The sequence below is a fragment of the Amblyomma mixtum genome, chromosome 1 (genome assembly GCF_055824585.1).
Source record: "Amblyomma mixtum isolate Tamu chromosome 1, ASM5582458v1, whole genome shotgun sequence".
In the NCBI taxonomy this organism is placed as follows: domain Eukaryota; kingdom Metazoa; phylum Arthropoda; class Arachnida; order Ixodida; family Ixodidae; genus Amblyomma; species Amblyomma mixtum.
Window position 1 is genome coordinate 13,132,507 of NC_143012.1, and position 19,226 is coordinate 13,151,732.

The following is a 19,226-nucleotide window of genomic DNA, read 5'->3' on the forward strand; positions in this document are numbered from 1 at the left end:
GCATGTAATTTCCGTTCTGCGCAACAAACCCAAGGCGTGCGAGCACCTTTGCCGATATATACACTGAGGGATGGCTGACACAAGATTCGCCACTCTTCTTGATTTCAACCGCTTCTGATACTTCCCTTGTAAGCTGATCTTCAGCCCCGTTATGAACACGTGTACTGTCGAAGTCCGGTGCTTACTTGTGGGCCTTACAATGGACACTTATGTGGCCGGAAAGCTGGTTTTCAGTCCTGTATCGGTGCTCATACAATCTGTCATTTGAACATCGGCCTGTTTGCCCCATGTATTGAGCGCCTCACGACACAGGAACAAATACACCACTTACTTTCCGCAGCTCACATGTTTCTGGGCATGATTCTTTCCACAAACCTGCTTATCATTTTGACGTCCAGCGTTCACCTTTGCATGCATCATCCCAAGGCATTTTGCGGCAGAATACAACACCCGGACGGCAGCCCTTTTCCTACTTTTTCAGGCATCGCTCGGGGGCCGTGGTCACAGCCGGCGTAGAAGTGACTCATAGGCTCTAGTTTCCCTTCTCTCTTGACCAATTGCAACTTTCGGAGCGGGGCTGAGGACACAGTCTCAATTTTACCGAGGGAAAAAGGTGGCGCTGCGATAGTTCATCCACCGCGCTGGAATGTCTGGAAGATGTTTGTTTGTATTGAACTCGGCTATTGGGCATGAAACACTGATTAATCCGTAACAACAAGACCTTTCTCGAGACAAACCTCGAAGAAATGCTGTGAACGTTTGCACACCAGCATAAGAGTTTCGTTAAATTTATTGAATGAGTGAAAAACGAACTATTGAAATAATATAATCTGCGCGCAGAGGAGAGCATCGCGGTGCAGCTGCGGATTACGAGGCTGAATCCATGATTTGGCCCAATACTATCCCAGCCAAGTACGAAGCCCTCATCTTTCCGGCAGACCCGCGGCGGATGAAGTGTGCTCTTATAAAAACTCTCATAGACGATGGTGCCACTTTTCCGTCTAGGTAATATGAGAAAATATGAGAAACTATATTGTTGAGAGGATGTTTAGATGCTTAAGGTTGTGTTTGTGTGCGCCCTGGCTTGGGGATAAAAATTCGAGGAGACACTTAATCTCCGCCTTAAGGGTATGACGCGATGGCGTAATGGGTTAATTGCCTTAGGTTCAGAATGGGTCAATATCTACTTTACTTTCATAGATACCTGGGAGTCGTCATACCCCTCCTGGTACAGAGTCGGCGCCTTAATTAAAGAAGCCCTGGAGCTAGTTGACAGTGCATGTTGTAAAACCACCGTTTCGGTGCTTGGAAGAAAACTCTGCCGCATGACTCCCTGGCCGACAACAAATGTCGCTCAGCGAGTTGTACCAGCGAAGAAACTGCTCCAGTCTAGACCTAAGCATCTTCATGACGCATCCACTTAGCTTCATAGGTTTGACGGACTGTCGCAGTGCAGTGCCGGTGGATAATTTCAGTGTTTGCCTATCAGTTACGATAGCTGATTGCTTGTTGCGTAATCTGGCGTTGTATTATATGGTAATAACTCTCAGGAGTAACCTCACACTCATTCTTTGTCTTGCGACCAGCGAAAGCAGAGCACCCAACGGCCACCCTCTTCTTCCGTCACTTGGTAGCGCTGTTCCGTTGGAGCTTGTTACATGAAACGAAGGGCACCTCCCGTGTGTGACTGGAGCTATTACCCCACTCCCGGTTCGAGGTGTGTCGGATACACACTGTGCGTGTGACGACCGTCCGTATACCGCTGCCACCGGCCGCCAACAGCGCTCGAGTCATGGCGCGATAGTTCAAAGCACCCGGCTACCGGATTCATGTAAACGCCGTCGAGTCGGGGGTGAGTTCATTCGCAGCCGCCACCACAAATTTCACTTAATCCTCTTTCACGATTGGTGCAATGATTTTCTGCAGGGGAGAACAGAAGCGGGAGCAGGGTTACCACCCGTGCGGTTGCGCTTCGCAGGGCGCATCTCGAAAGTTGACTCGCTCGTATCGAGTTTATATAAACAGATTGCCATGGAGCTGGGATGACCTTGCTCATTTCGATTCCCTAGTTAGACTCGCCGTTATCGGGTTCATGTCAACGAGTCTTGGTGGCTACTCAGCAGCGCTAAACGAAAGTGTCCTTGCACAGCGGTGTCATTGTAGCACAGGTACCGCTAGCGCGGTTTCATCTGCTCCATGCATTCTTAGGTGCACTCCGACTTAGGGAGTCGGACAAATATATACCATTCAGAAACATGCTTACGGCGCACAACAGAACAATAGCCGAGGAAAGAGGGTGGACGAAGCCCTGCCCTGTCGTCTCTCTCGTCTGTGTTGCTTTGCTGCGCGATCTATATACACGTATGCAGCGTCTGACCAATGAGGCGACAAAAGCACTTTGTTATCAAGGCTTTTAAGGGGCTATTTTGATACTCAGTATTTTAGTTTTATTTAGCGCCCGGTTATTGCCACCTTTGTTCCTATATTATTATCACACCTTATTTGAATACAGCAAAACATCGTTTGATTCGAACGTTATATGCTACAGGGTTGTCACCAGACTGGTACTAAACCACTGTCAAGAGTTTGTTTAACGCTGAGAAGAACGAATAAAGATACGAAGAGGAAAAATGCGGAAAGTTTATTTGTATCCGCTATGCACCCTGGCCAATCCCCCGCCGTGGGTATGTGCAATTAAGCCTGAGGACATCATCATCATCATCATTTGATTGTTCGCGTTAATGGAGACATCTATATCAGCAGTTTTGGTGGCGTAGTATAAGTGTCTAGACGTAGTTGCAATGGTTATTTGGCATGCTTGACTAAAATGACCTAATTTAACAAAACTTCTGTTTGGGCTAGATGGTGCATAGCTAGATGGTGCATAGTCCTGTGTGTATCTCCTCTTGTGTGCGTTTTTCGTGTGCGCTTAAATTTCACTTCATTTATAAAATGACCTACTTCTTTATGTTTACCCGCTGAAAGCGCGAATAATAGTGATAATGCTGCCAAGAGGGAACCTCGGAAACATTTAAGAGTTCTCTGTGTGCCGTCCGAAGTTGTCGCTCGATTTTCGCTATCGCAGCTGCGAGGGACGATCTTTGTCAGAGCGTTGTGTCTTTGTAGCTTTGTAAACTGGAGCTCTCGGTAGGACCGTAATTTCGGCATGCCAAAAAATCATGAAAACTCGACCTTGAGAAATGGAAGTAGTTCACAATTTTGATGGAATGCCAATTAGCTGCCTCTTCAGAACTAGTGCGTCTACAATACGCATAATTCAACACATTCTTATTATCCTGCTCTTTTTGCACCTTTCTTTTTTCGCCGGGTGAAATCCTTGCACATGACCACAGGAACACATCTTGTGAGCTCAGCATCCCCTCTCCGAGGTTTAAGGGGAACTAAAAACAGCTTCAGCTAACTTTCATTTCAGGTAGAATTTTATCGTGTGACATTTTGCAGGTTAGCTAACGTTCGTTCGGCAGCTGAAGACGTATCAATTGCTGAGGAGTTTGGAGTTAAAACTGATTTATTACTTTTCCCGCTCCTCGATTCGAACTTGTGACGCTGATGATGGCGTCAAGAACGTGCTTTAGCACTCCGCGACACATTCCGTGATCGTTGACTGAAACTGGACGCGGCGTGGTCTACCCTCAGACATCCACAGACAAAATAGCTCTCGCAGTCATGGCTGTTCGCTAGTGGAATCGGCCTGTGGCGGCGATGCTTAAATTTTGTTTATTGTTCTTTCTGAGCTAATAAATACTCCGTTTTCAGTGAAATTAGCCAGTCATACTTAGTTATAAGTTAATATCAGCCAACTTCCGTTTGTCATCAGCCTCGATCCCTTTAAGATGCAGTCGAACTGGAAATGTTGACTGAGCAGCGAAACGCTAACGAGACTCGACTGTCGTATTGTATTAGTATAAAGACTCCCCACTGTGCAAGTTCATTGTTTGGTGACTTTTCAGTTAGTAATTTCAGCGGATAACTGCTTGTGCAGGTTTTTGGTTTACTTCCGTTATTGTAAGGATAATGCTGTGTTTACGTCTTTACAACTGACAACTTTCACGCGCAACATGTTCAGTTGTGGGTTACTTTGCTACTATTGTACTGCATCACGGACATAACACCCACTTTGCAGAGCTTTTGAGGAGTTAAAAAGGGGGAGAAAATAAAGGTAGCAGTAACATTTCCACTCTCCAATGTTTAAGGTTTGTCGATAAAGCTTTTATACTTGAACAGTTCGCCATTTCTTTTGTAATAACCCCTGGACGTTCAAACAACATGCGCCGCTACGACAGATCAAATTTGGTTAGATACAATATACACCGCACGCTCAACACCTGGGTGGTCTAATGCATACCACCTAAGAACACAAACATACACTCAAAGACAAAATAAACTTACACATATCGACATCTTCCGTCAATACTGAATACACATTTATTTCAAAAGCAAAAAAAAGAGGGGCATTGTTGGGGAAGCAGACATAACGTGTACAACTAAAGTTTTATGCACTATATACATCAGTGAGCAACGTAAGCATGAAAATGAGATTGACAGACATTTCGCTCTGCGAGTTGAAGACGAAATCGCTCATGAGATTTGTACATATGGAGTTAGTAATGCAGTGAGCATTGTTGACGGGTTATAGTTGGTCATTTCATGTAATGCGTGTTGTGGTAGGAGTTAAATACAATAAAAAGAACAAGATGAAGGTGGACCACGCGTATAAACAATGTGAGCTATATACACAAATATACAAAGCCTGCGTTTCGTTCGAGTATTTTCACTAGTTTGCGCAGAAGTTTTTTGTGAACTTTCGTCTAGGTGTTAGAAGCAAGTTCTTGAAACGTGTGTGCGCACAACCAATCACATTTATAATCAATTTGATTACAAGTAGGACGGTGCGGACGCTGTCAATTAATATATCATAGCTAAAAAAAGAACACATTTCAAAGTTTTTGAAATCTGTTTCTTTTTTTTTTGGAAATGATATATTGATTGACCACTTCGGCACTGTCGTATTTGTAATCCATTTGATTATAAATATAATTTGTATGGACACCGTTATTTGAGGTTCTGCGATCTCCACCGGTTAAGCTGCTGTATTAACCGGGACACGATATCTAAACAAGGTCTATTTGCATTAAAGTGACGCAGATGACCTCAAATCAGGTTGTCACCTCGTTTATGCCATGAAGTGCAGTTGTTCAGAACGGATTGCTAATAGAACAGGTATCCTCCATAGTGGAACGACGTATCATGACTCTTAACATGTTGGTAGACAGCAACCTTGTGGTCTTTGTGACATTATTACCGCGGACAGCGAGGTTACACAATAGTTAATTGGACGGGTTGCAACAGGCCTTTGCTTGGGTACCTCGGGTGGTATTAAACCGCTCGTCGTATTTGAGATCTTCCTTATTGACAGTAGACACTTAGTTGGGTGGAAGCGCTCTACTTCATGGTGATGGTGGAAACAAGGAAGTCCAGTTTCTCACAGCAGACGATTTCTCGAAACCATTCGAGGAAAACTTTCCGAATTACGCATAATTAACACACAAGTAGTGAACACATGGGAATACAAGACCGAGGCTGTTGCTAACTGGCGGGTACATGAGTAGATAGGGAACCTTTCAACCCGCCGACTCGGTAACTGATGGGTTACTTCTGCGTGAGAATCGGCGATGCTTTTCGAGGATGTTTGCGGGGCTGCGAGGCAAAATCTGCAGCGAGCAACAAGCTCAGACGAGTGCGCTAAAATGCCATCTGTAGCGAGCTCTGGGGCATCAAGCAAGTTGTCGACATGGCGATGGACAGACATCATCGACTGTTCATCGCTACATCAAGCCTTGGAAGAGAGCATGGAGTCTCTCTGAGATGTCTCTGCAAGCTTGTCTGCGGCGATTCACTTTTTGTGCCCTCCGAGTCGGAACTCAGCGTCCGCGGCGCTCCCTGGTGGCGGTCTCGTTGACGCTCGAGTCTGGAGCGTATCGCAGGAAGTGCTCGCAGTACTCTTGCAGTCTGTTGAGGTTCGCGCAGCACGGTTCGTACGACTCCCTCGCGCCGGTGACGTAGATGCACTCATCGCAGATGGCCTTGGCCCGCGAGTCCTTGGTGCAGTTGCTGCCCGGTGCTACGGAGTTGCCGCCGTCCACAGCGCCACCTGCCTGGTGGGCGGGCATGGCGCGGCAGCCGGCGCGCGTGGTGGCCAGCAACAGGAACAGGGCAATGGACAGCAGCGCCGCGGTGGCGGTTGACCGAGACATCTTGGTATATTCTGCGAGGGGCGAAAAAGAATAGGCACTGTCCATTAGTATGGCGGTCGACCCGGTCTGGTCTTCGTGGCAAGGTCGTACATTGCTATTTTTTTTGTAGCATTTCGAACACAGGAGTTTGTGGCGAAAGCGCAGAAAACGCACGTGACCACCGAAAAAGTAAATGGCACAGTATATTTGGGAGAGGAGTTGCTAGGCGATTTTTATGTAGCTGAGACTTTTAAGAGTTAAAGCCAGAAATGAAGAAACGCATATCAACTGCGCATGGCACTGCGCCGTTGGTGGATGATGTATACAAGCAATCTGCATGTGCCAAGGGGAAGTATATCAACCTGCGTTAGCTACAAGCGTATATTGTGACGAGTTTTTACCGCCATACTGCGTAGTTACTTTTGATTTCAGCACAATCATGTAGATAACAGTTTTTTCAGAAAGTTAATTCTTTTTGTTTCAGCGTTGTTCTGGAACTTTTATCTATTGCTTCACAATGAAACCTTCTTTATGCTCATAGAGGAAATGATATGAATGACATGAACACAATGGAAAGAGCATCATGAATAAAAACGGACCAAAAACGCGATAACAAACTTGCGCTTCGCTGGTTATGCAAGATATATAAGTTCCTTTTTATAAGCAGCAAAAAAAAATATACGACTTGTTCTTCGACGGCATCAGGTTTCCGAGAATTCACATTTCATTCCATCACATTCTATATCCCAACGTCTTCAGGAAAGGTGGTTTCATCATGACAGGAAATGTCCCATGATTACTTCTGCCGGAGCGGCTGCTAGGTGGTTTTAAGTAATCGCCCTTGCTAACTTTCATGATAAAAATGAAAAATAAAAAAGCCCTTCTGTGGCAACACAGTACCCGAATCCGTGTCTTGATACGCAGGGCTGGTATAATAGACAGGCATATTTCAGTCAAACAAGCCTTAGTGCCTTATTGTGCAATGATTCTTATAAATCTCTTGCAAGATAAGCTTGGCAGGGGTCTCAAGTTATGCTGATATTTTTGAGGGTAGGTCTTCTGTCCTCAATGGTGAGGACGTGTTGACGGGGATAACTTTTTGAAGTTCCACCATCTGAACGGTACTCCATGAGACTGAAGGCGTAGTCTAACGTATTACAGAAGGAATACTGGCTAGTACAAAAAGACGTTGTGATCAGAAAGACTAAAAGGGATCGGTATATCGAGGTTAGAGACCGGAGCGGAAAACAGTCTTGGCCGTGTTCTTGGAAGAATCTGCGCTATGGCCGACAACAAATGAATGGAATACGAAATGTCCTGTTCACAAACATTTCTCATATCCCTTTAGTGTGCCGAGCGTGCTCTTGCTGGCGTATACCGAACTCGCCATTGCAGCGCGCACAGGAATCGGGGATCACTGTGGTGGGACGCCATGACGCGAAAGCTTACGAATACCATTTGTTTCGACTTGGTGCTGGGGGACTCAGGGTGTTCGCCCGTCACGGTGACTAAGCGGCTAAACTGTTTGTCTACTCAGCATGAAAGTCACGGGTTCGATGCCCGATCGCCCCTGGAGCTTATCAGTGAGGACGGAATGAGAGGACGCCCACGTGTTGAACACCTGATCATGGGCACTTATCCCAAGTGGCCTATCACAGTACCACTGGTAACCCACGGTGTAACCCTGCGCGTAAACGTTAGTCAGCTATCGTAGCAGTGATATCAGTTTATATTTCATTTACTAGGTGGCGCTAGTTACTGGGGATTTTAATGGTTAACGGATGCTCAAGTATGGTAGCTCAAGTGCCAAAACAACACTGCGGTCTGTGTGGAAGGTCGGAGTGGAGGGTTGCACAGTAATTTAAACCACTTGTTTTTTTATCTTGCACAAAAATTAAATTGCCGAGGGCTTTCGAGTTCAGCCTCCAACGAAATGCAGTCGCTGCGATTGGCATGGAGCTTTTGAACTAGCGCTCGACCGCTAAATGCTGTAGCTTCTTAGACTATACTGCGTGTGCAAATGAGTGTTCATGACATGGCGAATGAGAATTTTTAACTGTAAAATCAAAGGCGTCCTCTCGCTTTTAAACAGAAACAGTGATACGATTGAGCAAAACTGAAACCAACTCTTAAACGCGATGACTGCAGTGCAGGTAAGGAGACACGTTTGTGTTGTACAGCTCAACAGACATGACACGCGGGCTACATAGATATTCTGCGCTAGATGGCACTAGTCGGCAGATTTTCATAAGGAACGTTAGCTGCTCTACTCTTGTCTACAGTCAGGCTAGAATTAAATGCGAACAGCGCCTGTGAACAAAACAAAATATCCTGCCTGTGTAGTTTCATCTGCACTGTACAACTAGCCTGATTCATATTTCCGGGTAAAAATGTCTACCGAAGTACCTATTCATAAATCAATTGTAAAGGATTACCTTCCTGGAAAGTAGAAAAGTGCAGCGTTTCATTCTGACCTCACTCTATACAACGAGCGTGAATGAAAAGAACTCAGCTCTAATGTGGAAGCTACTATAGTGAAGAGACGTCGGTAAAAGGGTAACGCTTCTCATTCGTCACACGTTGGTAACGGAGATATATATGCAGGCAGTCGTTTCAGAGCAATTTGCTACCTAATATCTCAAATATGCCCGGTAGTTCATCAAAAGTACAGTTGTCGCGTCGCTTACCGGGGGATGGCAGTTTTCCGAAACTGCAAGCTGGCGAGGCCGAGGAGTAACGGCGAAAGCTGTTGTACACGGCAAGACCGCGCTGACACCGTACGGTGTTCCCGCTTCTTCGCCTTGCACTGAGGCGTGTGCAGTTTCCGTGCAAACTAAGAGGATGCAAAGTCTCTTCAACGCAGGGCCGAGGTTCGACTCCCTCTTTAGACTGAAGACGTTGTCTTCTCCGGCGACGTTCTCGACCTTCAGTAGCTGAGGACTTCACCGATAGCAGCGCCGACCAGTGTGCTGCGATGTACTCAATTTGCCGCTGTGCGCAACGTGGATTCAGTCCAGCAGTGGTTCACGATTCGGCCGACAGCTCGGCGCCGTGCTAGGCTTCAACGCAATGGACGAGTCTCTGCACTCACACGACCCAGCGCCGCCGTGATCCCGTCTACTTGGCAGCGACCGCGGCGGCTCGTATACGCACTTGCGTCAATATGCCTGTCCGACTGTCGCCTCTCTGTGTTTTTGTACTGTGTTGCCGCATTTTGCGTGTACGGAATGGAAAGGGGGCTGAGGAAAGGGTCTCAGGAGCGAATACGGCGAGAGGGTACAGAGCTTTGCATTGGCAACGATAACGCGGTGTATACCTCTTTCTCTCGCTACCCGTTGCAGTCATACGAGTCCCCTTCCCTCCCACACATGTTATCGGCATCCCCCTCGCCGTATAACAAGCCGCTACTCGCCCCCTACTCGGTGGTTCTCCGTGCTGGGAGCGTCGTCGTCAGCGGCTTGGGGCGTGAGCTCGACGTGCCGCCCAGTCGAGTAGCACGCGCGGTTAGGCTTAGCTCGGGAGGAGCTTGGCGCGCGTTACGTCGCCCTCTCCGCCAATCGGAGTGCGCCGCGCACCGAAACCAAAAAAAGAAGGAAGAGGCGACGAAAGGGAATTCGCTCGCTTTCCGATTCGGTCAAACCCGCCCATTTTTGTTTTCTTTGTTTTGTCTTTTTTTTTGGCGCGAAATTATCGGCGTATGCAGCATCGTGCCATATAGGGAAGTAGTGGAACGACCGCTGACGCGCGTGCGCATTTGTTGTGTTCATGAAGTGACCTCGAAGAGCATTATGTTTATCGATAGCTTTATTAACTTGCTCCCGGTGATGTCTGAAGGGTAGCGCATCTTCCTTAATTGCGGGAGTTACCAGGATGAAATCCTAACGTCGCAGTGAACGGACATGCTTTTTAATTCATTCTATGCACTGCAGATGTTCACCCACTCATATATACGTCCCGCAGAATTCCCTTGGGATCGCTTTTTACTGCGAATCCAATGTTAAACTGTACCTTCCCCGGAAATCCGGTGTCTGTTGAAGTGAGGCATGCAGCCCAAGCGAGGAGATTTCTTTTTGCACCCTTCAGTAGCATCACCCACGAGTCACCTGCCCTTCTTCCTCCTAACCACGCACTCACCGACACTCTCGGCCCACTGTCCCGCCCACCTTCACCTTCCAGAACGCCACCCATCACCTATACACCCAAATCTACCCTTCAGAAGCCCCATCCACCACCAACATACCTACCACTACCTTCCACAAGGTCGCCACCCACTAAGGAATCCACGAAGGAGCGGAACGAAAATGTGACGGCGAAATCGAATTCGAAGTCGCAGTGGGAAAGAGAGCTGCTCTACACAAGCACCACCCTCCAGCCACTTCTCCACCCTACCCTCCCACTAGCTACGGGGCTACCAAACCCACCGCCACCCTCAACCAACCTCCGCCCACCTTCAACACCCAGAATAATTGTGTCGCCCGTGCGAAGTCTCTGCTTTGAGTAAAAACATCAAACTATAGTCATGGAGGGTATATCTAACTGCTTTCGAAGAACTGTCGCATCACATGTCTGATCCTCCGGCGATTTTTTTCCAACTTTCCGGTCATTTTTCTTTCGTTTGTTAGCAAAGCCCATCGCAACGAAAGAAAATGTTGGGATCGAAGCACACCAGAGATAGGCGGCGCCGCAGCTAGCCACCCTAAACCACACCGTATCCAGTCCGGCTGTGTCACAGATACCGTGCTTCGCCGCCCGTCGGCACTGGATCGCCAGTGCGGTGCGAACGTGAGGCGCATTCATGCAAGTGGCGTCATGGGCATGGTTCTTCGTGACGTCATACCTCACGATATGCGTCACCGGAAGCAGCCATCAATGGCGGAGGACCAAACGAAAGGAAAACGAAACGTTACGCTACAACATGCTCTCCATAGTGAAACAGTTCCGGCGCGAGGTCACCTCGATAATGACAGAAGTCATTCATAAATGGGCGTAAATGGGAGGATATGCTATTCATTTGTTCCTTGAAGAATAAAAAAAATGAAGAGGATGGAGCTGTTGACGAAAAACAAAAGCAGGCTGGATATAAATGCTTCATTCCGTTCACTGCCATTTCAGAGGAGCCCACCAACAAATTCAGTCGCCTTTTCCAAAAAAACTGAAGTTTTTTTTTTTTTTTTGTCGTCGGTGTGTACGTCCGCCGGCAAAGTATTCTGCTTTCCAACGGAGTGACCCCTTCACCATGTCGAGGGGACCTTTCAACGTGGGGAAGGAGTAACTCGATGAAAAGCTCCCTTCTGTCTTTCTGTGAAGCTAAATCATACTCTGAGAGCAACGGTTATCTTTGAGAACCCACTCGTAGATGCCGGGGAACCTACTCGATGAAAAATTAGTGTCCTGCTGGTGTCCCGATCCGAACGCATCACATGACCTTTCCCTTATGCGCGCACAGCTATAGCACCCTCTTTGTACTGCAAAAACAGTGTAAGTCGTGGTGTACGATGGCTATATGGTAAACAGTTCTACCGGCCGAAGTTTCGGGGCTTCCAGAGTCGTGTACAGACATTAGAGGGTTTTAGCCTATCGTTATCGCATAATTTTTCTTACGCAACTCGCTAGCGGCAGCGGCATAAGACAGCGCCTGGGTTGGTGGTGGCTAATAAAGGGACTTCGCATAGCGCGATCTGCTACCGCGAACCGGTTCCTTAAGTCGCCATTTGCGCATGCGCACACCTGCCACTGCGCAGCCGCAGCTAGGTCCCCGTGCAAGCGGATGACTGTAGCGAATCGCGTATCGCGCTATGCTAAATATACCGGGTGTGTCAGCGAACACTTTCACAAATTTGCAAAAATAGGCTTCTTGGGATAAAGATATTTCATCTGCGGCAAAGTATTACCAGTGTTGGCGGACACCAGAAAACGGGTGAATCGTCTTAAGTGGCTAGCTGGTTAACTAATTTTTAATAAATAACTTTTTGACTTGTAGAGTTAGGCTCCTAGTTGCAATTAGAGATTTGTAGCCTGTCGTTAATAATAACCACATCTGTTTTTAGAATTTCGAAAACGCGATTACCCTCACCGCTGTGGCTCGACAAAATTTGGCTGCATCGTGCCAAAATACATGCGCTTTCGAGAAGCATGCAGGCAAAGCAACCTTTCCAGTGCGCGTAACTAGTCAAAAAAGCCAAATTTTGTCGAGCCTCAGCGCCAAGGGTAATCGCGTTTTCTACATTCTAAAAACTTATATGCCTATTACTAACGACCGGCTAAAAATTTCTAAATGCAACTAGGCGCCAAACTCTAATTAGTTAACCAGCTTACTCAAGGCGATTCACCGGTTTTCTGGTGTCCGCCAACACTGGTAATACTATGCTGGAAGAGCCATATTTTTACCTCAATAAACCTAGTTTTGAGAATTACGTAAAGTCTTCCCTGAAACATCTGGTATAGGCAGGCGAGAACCGCTTCAGGGGCGGTAGCTACATCCTACGAGCCTGAGCTTGGCCGACATATTGCTCGACTCTCACTGCTGTGGCGACTGTGCTGGAGTATTCGGCGCCGCTGAGACCTGGCCACCAAGTTAGCTTTGATCCACAAACGCTGCCGGGGTGTCCCCTATTGCTCGCTGCGATTTTGTGCGCACCTAGCATAAGCACAAGGCCGCAGCGCGAGCTCTCTACACATGTTCACAACAATCCAAAAGGATGTTTTTTGACGAAGGCCTAAAGCGCTCTCTGGGAGTCGCCATATTGCTCGCTGGACTGTCGCGCGCACTTAGGAAGCACTGAGGAAGTGGTATAGGCAGTGCTTAAAACCTAGCTGCATCGAAAGGGGGTTTCTAGTAATTCGAACACAGGTGGAGAGAAAAATAGAGAGAGAGAGAGAAAGAGAAAAAAAGAAAGCGGCTGCCGACCTGTTTTGCACATTATTATATGCAGAGCAAAATAATTTTTAAAGGTATTTGTTTGCTCAGTTTATGACACAGCCCTGAGACAAACGACCCAATGTTGTTGTCAGTGTAATTGTTGTTGTTATGTAGCCTTGAAAGTGAGTGGCAAGCTCTGGACTGGCTCGTGGACTGGACTGACCAGCCTTTGAGTAGTACTGCCGACACGCAGTACTGCCGACATGTAGTACTGCCGACATGTAGTACTGCCGACATGTAGTACATGTAGTACATGTAGTACTGCCGACTTGTAGTACATGTAGTACTACATGTAAGACATGTAGTGCTATACATGTACTGTAAGACATGTAGTACTGCCGACTTTTTATTTGTCCCAGTCTCAGGTTTTTCGACGACATGTTAATAATTCGTTTTAAAAATCATGCTGAAATTTTCGAAGATAAGAAATGCGTTCGACCACCACTGAATATAGGAGAATAAAAAAAAATAGCTGCCTTCTTCAGATTCTTACAGTACCTGCATTCTAGCACGGGAAGCTCCAGATTCCTTGTCAATACTGGCGTGGGTCTGAGGCCCCCCGAGACCCCCCTGACTTTAAGCTCTAGGTACATGTGAGCTTTCCATGCCAACTCGCATATTTAAATGCTGCATACACACTCGATGAAAAGGCTTAGACGATAATGCTTACACTACAGAGTGAAATTAAGTATTGTCGCGCGTGTCACTAACGCTTATCCAGAGCCCTTGCGCCGTATATTTCACCGTCGAGTCGGTGACTCATAAAGATGCAGCGTCTATACAGACACGACAATCGTCCTTTCTCCTTCCCTTTCTGAAGAAAACAAAGGGAGGCTATAGTGAGGAAACTTACAGCGAGCTTTCTTAGTGGAGGTGTAAGCGCCCCAGTCGGCGGCATATTATATCGTTCGTTGACCCAACGGCCCCTTGGCTACCCTGCAGCCGGAGACCGGACTCCCTCCTTTTGTCACTAATCTTCTGAGGTCACGGATGTACTATGTCATATTCCGGAGCAATATGACACCTTCCAAAGGCGCCGACCTCTAGACATTAACACACAGCACGTATTATTTAATCATTTGAAATATCTTACGAGCCCTCCAGAGTGTAAAGTGTCAGTAAAATTCAAAACAGCCTATCACTAAACCCAATGAACGAGAAAGAAAAAGCTATATATGGCAAGTAAGTACTTGAACACGTGAGTACAGATTAGAACAAGTCGATGAAACAAAGGGGAAAGGAAAGAAAAAGAACAATACGCGACCCAGGCTGAAGCATAAAAACTCTCAGGCGGTCCTCTGTGGATAGTTTAAATGCGTTTTCTATTGCTGCTGATGGTGTTCTCCGCCTTTAGGGTATGACTCGATAGCGGCAACGGGTTAATGTCCTTACATAGTTGGGCATTCTCTACATTCATAGACCGCATGCTAGTCCTCATACCAGTCCAGGCGCAGTGGTGAGGCCGTTAACATATGCTCCACCGTCCCGGCAGGGGTTGTTTCCAAACCGATGGAGGTTGTGATACCCAGGTTGCTCTTCCCGAGCAGCCTGTCGGGACCAATCACTAATTTAATTGCCACCTGCCACGATGGGCCGTTCGCTCACAATCCTGTGATCAGGTTGCCACCTGCCACGATGGGCAAGTTATGACGTCACAAGGTTCGCAAAGCCTCACGCGTGACGGCGGTCGCCATATTCGATCACACGTACCTTTTAATGCCAACGCAATAATGAAATAAAATGTAAGAGGCGCGCGTTGTTATCGTTATCAGTGTGCATTGAAATAAATCGTCGCATAATACATTTTATGGTTCGATTAGCAAAAACTCCACAAGCGTATCAGAGAGAAAAGAAGATGGAAAGTATAAAGAAAAACACAAGTACAATAAAAGTGGCACTTAACAGCTCCAACGAATAAAAAAGAGACATGCGCGGAGGCATGTTAAGCAGTAGCTTCTGCGAAATGTGTGATGATGTAATAAGTTGAAGATCTGTTTGCAGTGTCAGGTGGTGATTATAGTAGATTTAATAGGGTGGTAGGTTCTGCAATCGTCCGAGAAAATCAGCATGCAGGTACGTTATTAGAGGGAGGGTGTGCATGCGTTAGGTTTCACTGCAGGCGCCCCTGCCGATGCTTCGATTCAAGCGCGATTCGAGGGCAACTCGACTGCGAAACTCCGCTGCTCGGTGACTCGGCGTTTAAGGCAATCGCGTGGTAAGCACGAGGTCGCGGGATTGAATCCCGTACGTCCTGTGGCCATCTGCGCATGCTTTCTTGGGGGCTGGTGGTAGGGGTATACGGTAACGTTATTCTAGAACTGTACTATTCCGAACCGTCTGTAAAGATGTGTAGCAGTCGTCCCTTTGGATTAGAGGCTGTGGCGAGCGATCAGAGCAGAGCCGGGCAGAACGACGAAGAGGCTCGCACTCACGAGACACCTGGCGCCGACCAGTGGGCAACGCCTTCCCCTCCTCGCCACTTGTTCCCTCTCCCCTTCTCTCCCACTCTCCTCTTCTGCGCGGACGCCGACGACGACGGGCAAAAACCGAAGCGTCGGGAGTCGAGGCACTAACAGCTGTCGCTGCAGGCACTGCTCACTGTTTGAACTGTCCGCAGATGAGGGCAGACACAGAGCACATTCTGTACTAACGTAACACTGCCATTACTTCTTATTTCCTTTACCCTCATCCTTCCTGGAGTGCTTGGCTTCACTCAGGTTCGGCAGAGGATCAAACGAGCCTTAGCGGAGCAAGCGCTTTTTTTAAGGCAAAAGCCTTACTAGCTCCATTAGACGAAATTCCGTCGACGACCGTCGTTGAGGCCGAGAGATGTCCCCAAAAGGATGGCATCGCAACAGCCGCGTTCAGCAACCGAAGTAGCGAGTGCGGCGACGTCATGCACGTCATGCACGTCGTCAGCTATCCTAGGGATGGATCTCACTAAGGCATTTGATAACGTTACACACTCAGCTATCCTAGAAAACCTTACGACCCTGGGAGTCGGCGCCAGGATGTACAACTACATCCGAGACTTCCTCAGCCACCGCACAGCCACGCTTACCTTCGGCGACCACAGCCTACCAGGGATCACGCTGGGAGCACGAGGTACGCCCCAGGGAGCCGTCAAAGTCAAAGTCAAAGTCATTTTATTCAGGCCCAAGCAACACGATTCAGTCAATGCACCCATCTCCCTCGCCCTAGGTACCATCCCATCCCACTAGTGCACAAAATCCGCGTGCTAGGACTGGTTCTCCACTCCCACGGTGCGCACGGAGAAGTCATAAAGACACTTCAAACACACGCTCAACACACCACTCGACTGATTCGCCGCATAGCGAACCGCAGGGCTGGCCTACGCGAGCGAAACACGACTCGCCTCACCCAGGCTTACATCATAAGCCGCACAACATATGCCCTTCCATACTTACCCCTCAAACAGAAGGAGAGAGACCGGGTTAATGCGCTCCTACGTAGTTGCACGAGAACGGCTCTACGTCTTCCCCCCAGCACATCCAACGACCGACTTCTCAAACTAGGTGTACACAACACCTTTGAGGAGCTAAAAGAAGCTACCTTTATGGCACAACTATCCCGTCTATCCAGCTCAGAGGCTGGTCGTACTTTATTGTCCCAGTTGAGCCTGACCCCAATTACAGAGCCTACCGAGGGGGTCCCCCTTTCTGCTACCCTCCGCTCTAACCTCAACGTAACCCCCATCCCCAAGAACATGCACCCTGAGCGGGACAGGGAACGCAGAGTAGCAAGGGCTTGGGCCCTTCACAAACAGTATAGCGAGGACCATGAGGTGGTTTACGTGGACGCAGCGGAATATACGACAGGCTCCCGTATGGCCCTGGCGGTAGCCGACAATAATGCAAAGCTTCTAACCTCCAGCTCAATCATTACCAATTCGACCACAGAGGCAGAAGAGGCAGCCATCGCGCTTGCTCTCATTTCTACATCTGCCACAAAAATTATCTCCGATTCCAAATCTGCAATTTTAAATTATGCGAAGGGCTACATATCCAGCACCGCTGCTCGTTTACTACGTTTCTGGCAGCCCCGGCGCCTCATCACCCTCATCTGGACGCCAGCACATGCTGGCCTCCCTGGCAACGAGGAGGCTCATTCCCTAGCCCGAGGTCTCACATTCCGGGCAGGAGTCGAGCCCCCTCTACGAGCCTCAGAGCGCCTGCTCTCCTTCCGTGATATTCTCTCGTACTACCGAGACAAACGAAGGGAATACGCACCCCCAGCTCCATCCCTCACCATACCGCAGGCTGCACATTGGCGACAACTACAAACCCGAACTGCTCCATACCCAATACTGCTGCATGCCCGATACCCAGACCAATTCCCGTCATCATGCAAACTTTGCGGCAAACCAGGAGACTTCTTACACACCCTCCTCACATGCCCCACCTTCCCTCATCCCCCATCACAAACCGCGGCGGAGTCTTACTGGGAGTCTCTTCTGACCAGCTCGTCCGCTCAAGACCAGCGCCGGATCATCTCCAGCGCTCGCAGAAGGATTGCGCTCCAGGGGCTATCCTTCGCGTTGTAAGGATGCCTCCTCCTCACATTGAGGAGGCATCCAAGTGCCATGTAGGGGGCTTCGCCCTCACGATTTACATCACTGGCAATAAAAGTTTCCACCACCACCACCACGTCATGCACGACAAATATCAAGAGCAGCCTCCTTCCTCACCAACCCCCCCCCCCCCCCCTCCCCCGCATCGCCTCTGACACACCATTTGCTCCTACAACATAACTGGCGGACTTTCATGTGGCGCCAGTTTTCTCGACTTTCGTATCAAAATGGCGACGCAATTGTCACAGCTGCCGCGGTGGCTCAGTGGTGTTGGTGTTCGGCCGCTGAACAAGAGGTCGCGGTATCTAGCCCTCCCATGGTGGCCACATCTCCATAGAGGCGAAACGAAAAATGCTCCCATGCAGAGTGCGATGTGCGCGATAAAGGTTCTGGTCGAAATATATTCTCAGTCCTCCGCTGCGGCGCTACGCCCTTTTTTATCGCTTCTTCACGGCGCGGTTGAGTTGTCCACCGAAAAGAGATTCAGTTCCCGCGTCTTTCCTTTCCTCAAAAAAAAGAAAGAAGCTAAGAATTTGATGGCTGTGTGATCGCCTAACAACGAGTGCAAACGGTGTGCAGCCGAAAGCGCTCGTAGGCTGCGGGCCTCAAGGCGAGCCGCCGTTTATGCTTCAACATAGTGGATAACTCCAAGGCAGACGGTGCGTTTCTGACCTGGCGGAGTGTGTTGAGAGGCCGTTGTGCCGTACTTGTCGCTACCGACGTCTCCTGGGCGTTCGCGAAGGCTACGTTGCATCCAAAAATCCAGCTGTCGATTGCCGCCCCACTGCAACCGCCTTTAAGCTCGTTCTTGGAGAGCCGTATCAGGCATGGCCCTCACGGTTTCTCCGTGTACAGCTAACCCCGCGCATAGCACGCGCGCTATCGTTTTTCGACGAAAATCAGGGCATTGATTACGATACCATTTCTTTTTCATCCTTTTCTGTGCCCTCCTTCAAAATATTTACTTTTGCGCGTGGAGTTCCCTCAAGGGCAACAGGCAGAGCGGCGGGCAATGCTCCAAGCGTTTTGAAGCATCATCTGCCAACTTGCTCCTCGGTGGCGACGTCCGTCCGGCCTTTGTATTTCTCGCCTTCGATAACGGGCTTCCATGCGCATTGTGCAAGCTTCCTAATCTTTTGTATGCTTTGTGTCGCTTATCCACCCCGAACGCTAGCTCTTGCCGATATACGCCTTTTCTTTTTACACGGCATCAGCGCCCAATGCCCGTGGAAGCTACGGTTGGAGGAGTTCTGTTTAGTCAACGGACTACGGCACACTTTCAACCAGAATGCGCGTCGCTGTCATCAAGCACTTGTCTCGCATCGGAAACCATCGCCCGCGCTATACCTCCCTTGAGACGGAGGTGGAAGGGAAGAGGGGGGTTTGATAGTGGCATTACCTCTTCACCTCCTTCCTGTCATGGCCTTGGACCGTGTCCAATCAGTCAGCTTCGCTCAGTAGC

The 19,226-nt window shown here is 48.5% G+C and overlaps 1 protein-coding gene across 2 annotated transcripts; it reads right to left on the bottom strand.

The window, feature by feature from the left end:
* Nucleotides 1–4,990: 4,990 nt before the first annotated feature.
* On the bottom strand, nt 4,991–18,616 carry LOC149365504 (uncharacterized). 2 transcript variants are annotated; one of them, XM_089543103.1, is made up of 2 exons: nt 18,437–18,616; nt 4,991–6,286 (listed from the first exon to the last, which is right to left on the bottom strand). In XM_089543103.1, the coding sequence occupies exons 1-2, from the start codon at nt 18,516–18,518 to the stop codon at nt 5,943–5,945; spliced, it is 426 nt and encodes a 141-aa protein (XP_089399229.1). In that variant the 5' UTR covers nt 18,519–18,616; the 3' UTR covers nt 4,991–5,942. The 2 variants fall into 2 exon arrangements, with proteins under 2 accessions (XP_089399229.1, XP_089399238.1); XM_089543112.1 differs by lacking the exon at nt 18,437–18,616 and adding an exon at nt 8,942–9,113.
* Nucleotides 18,617–19,226: the final 610 nt, after the last annotated feature.

Bases quoted from the DNA above. Each gene is read 5' to 3' on its own strand.
- LOC149365504 (XM_089543103.1), bottom strand. From the start codon at position 18,518: ATGCAACGTAGCCTTCGCGAACGCCCAGGAGACGTCGGTAGCGACAAG. The intron at 6,287-18,436 runs GTCAGAAACGCA...CGCCCCTCGCAG, and splicing joins CTCTCAACACACTCCGCCAG to AATATACCAAGATGTCTCGG.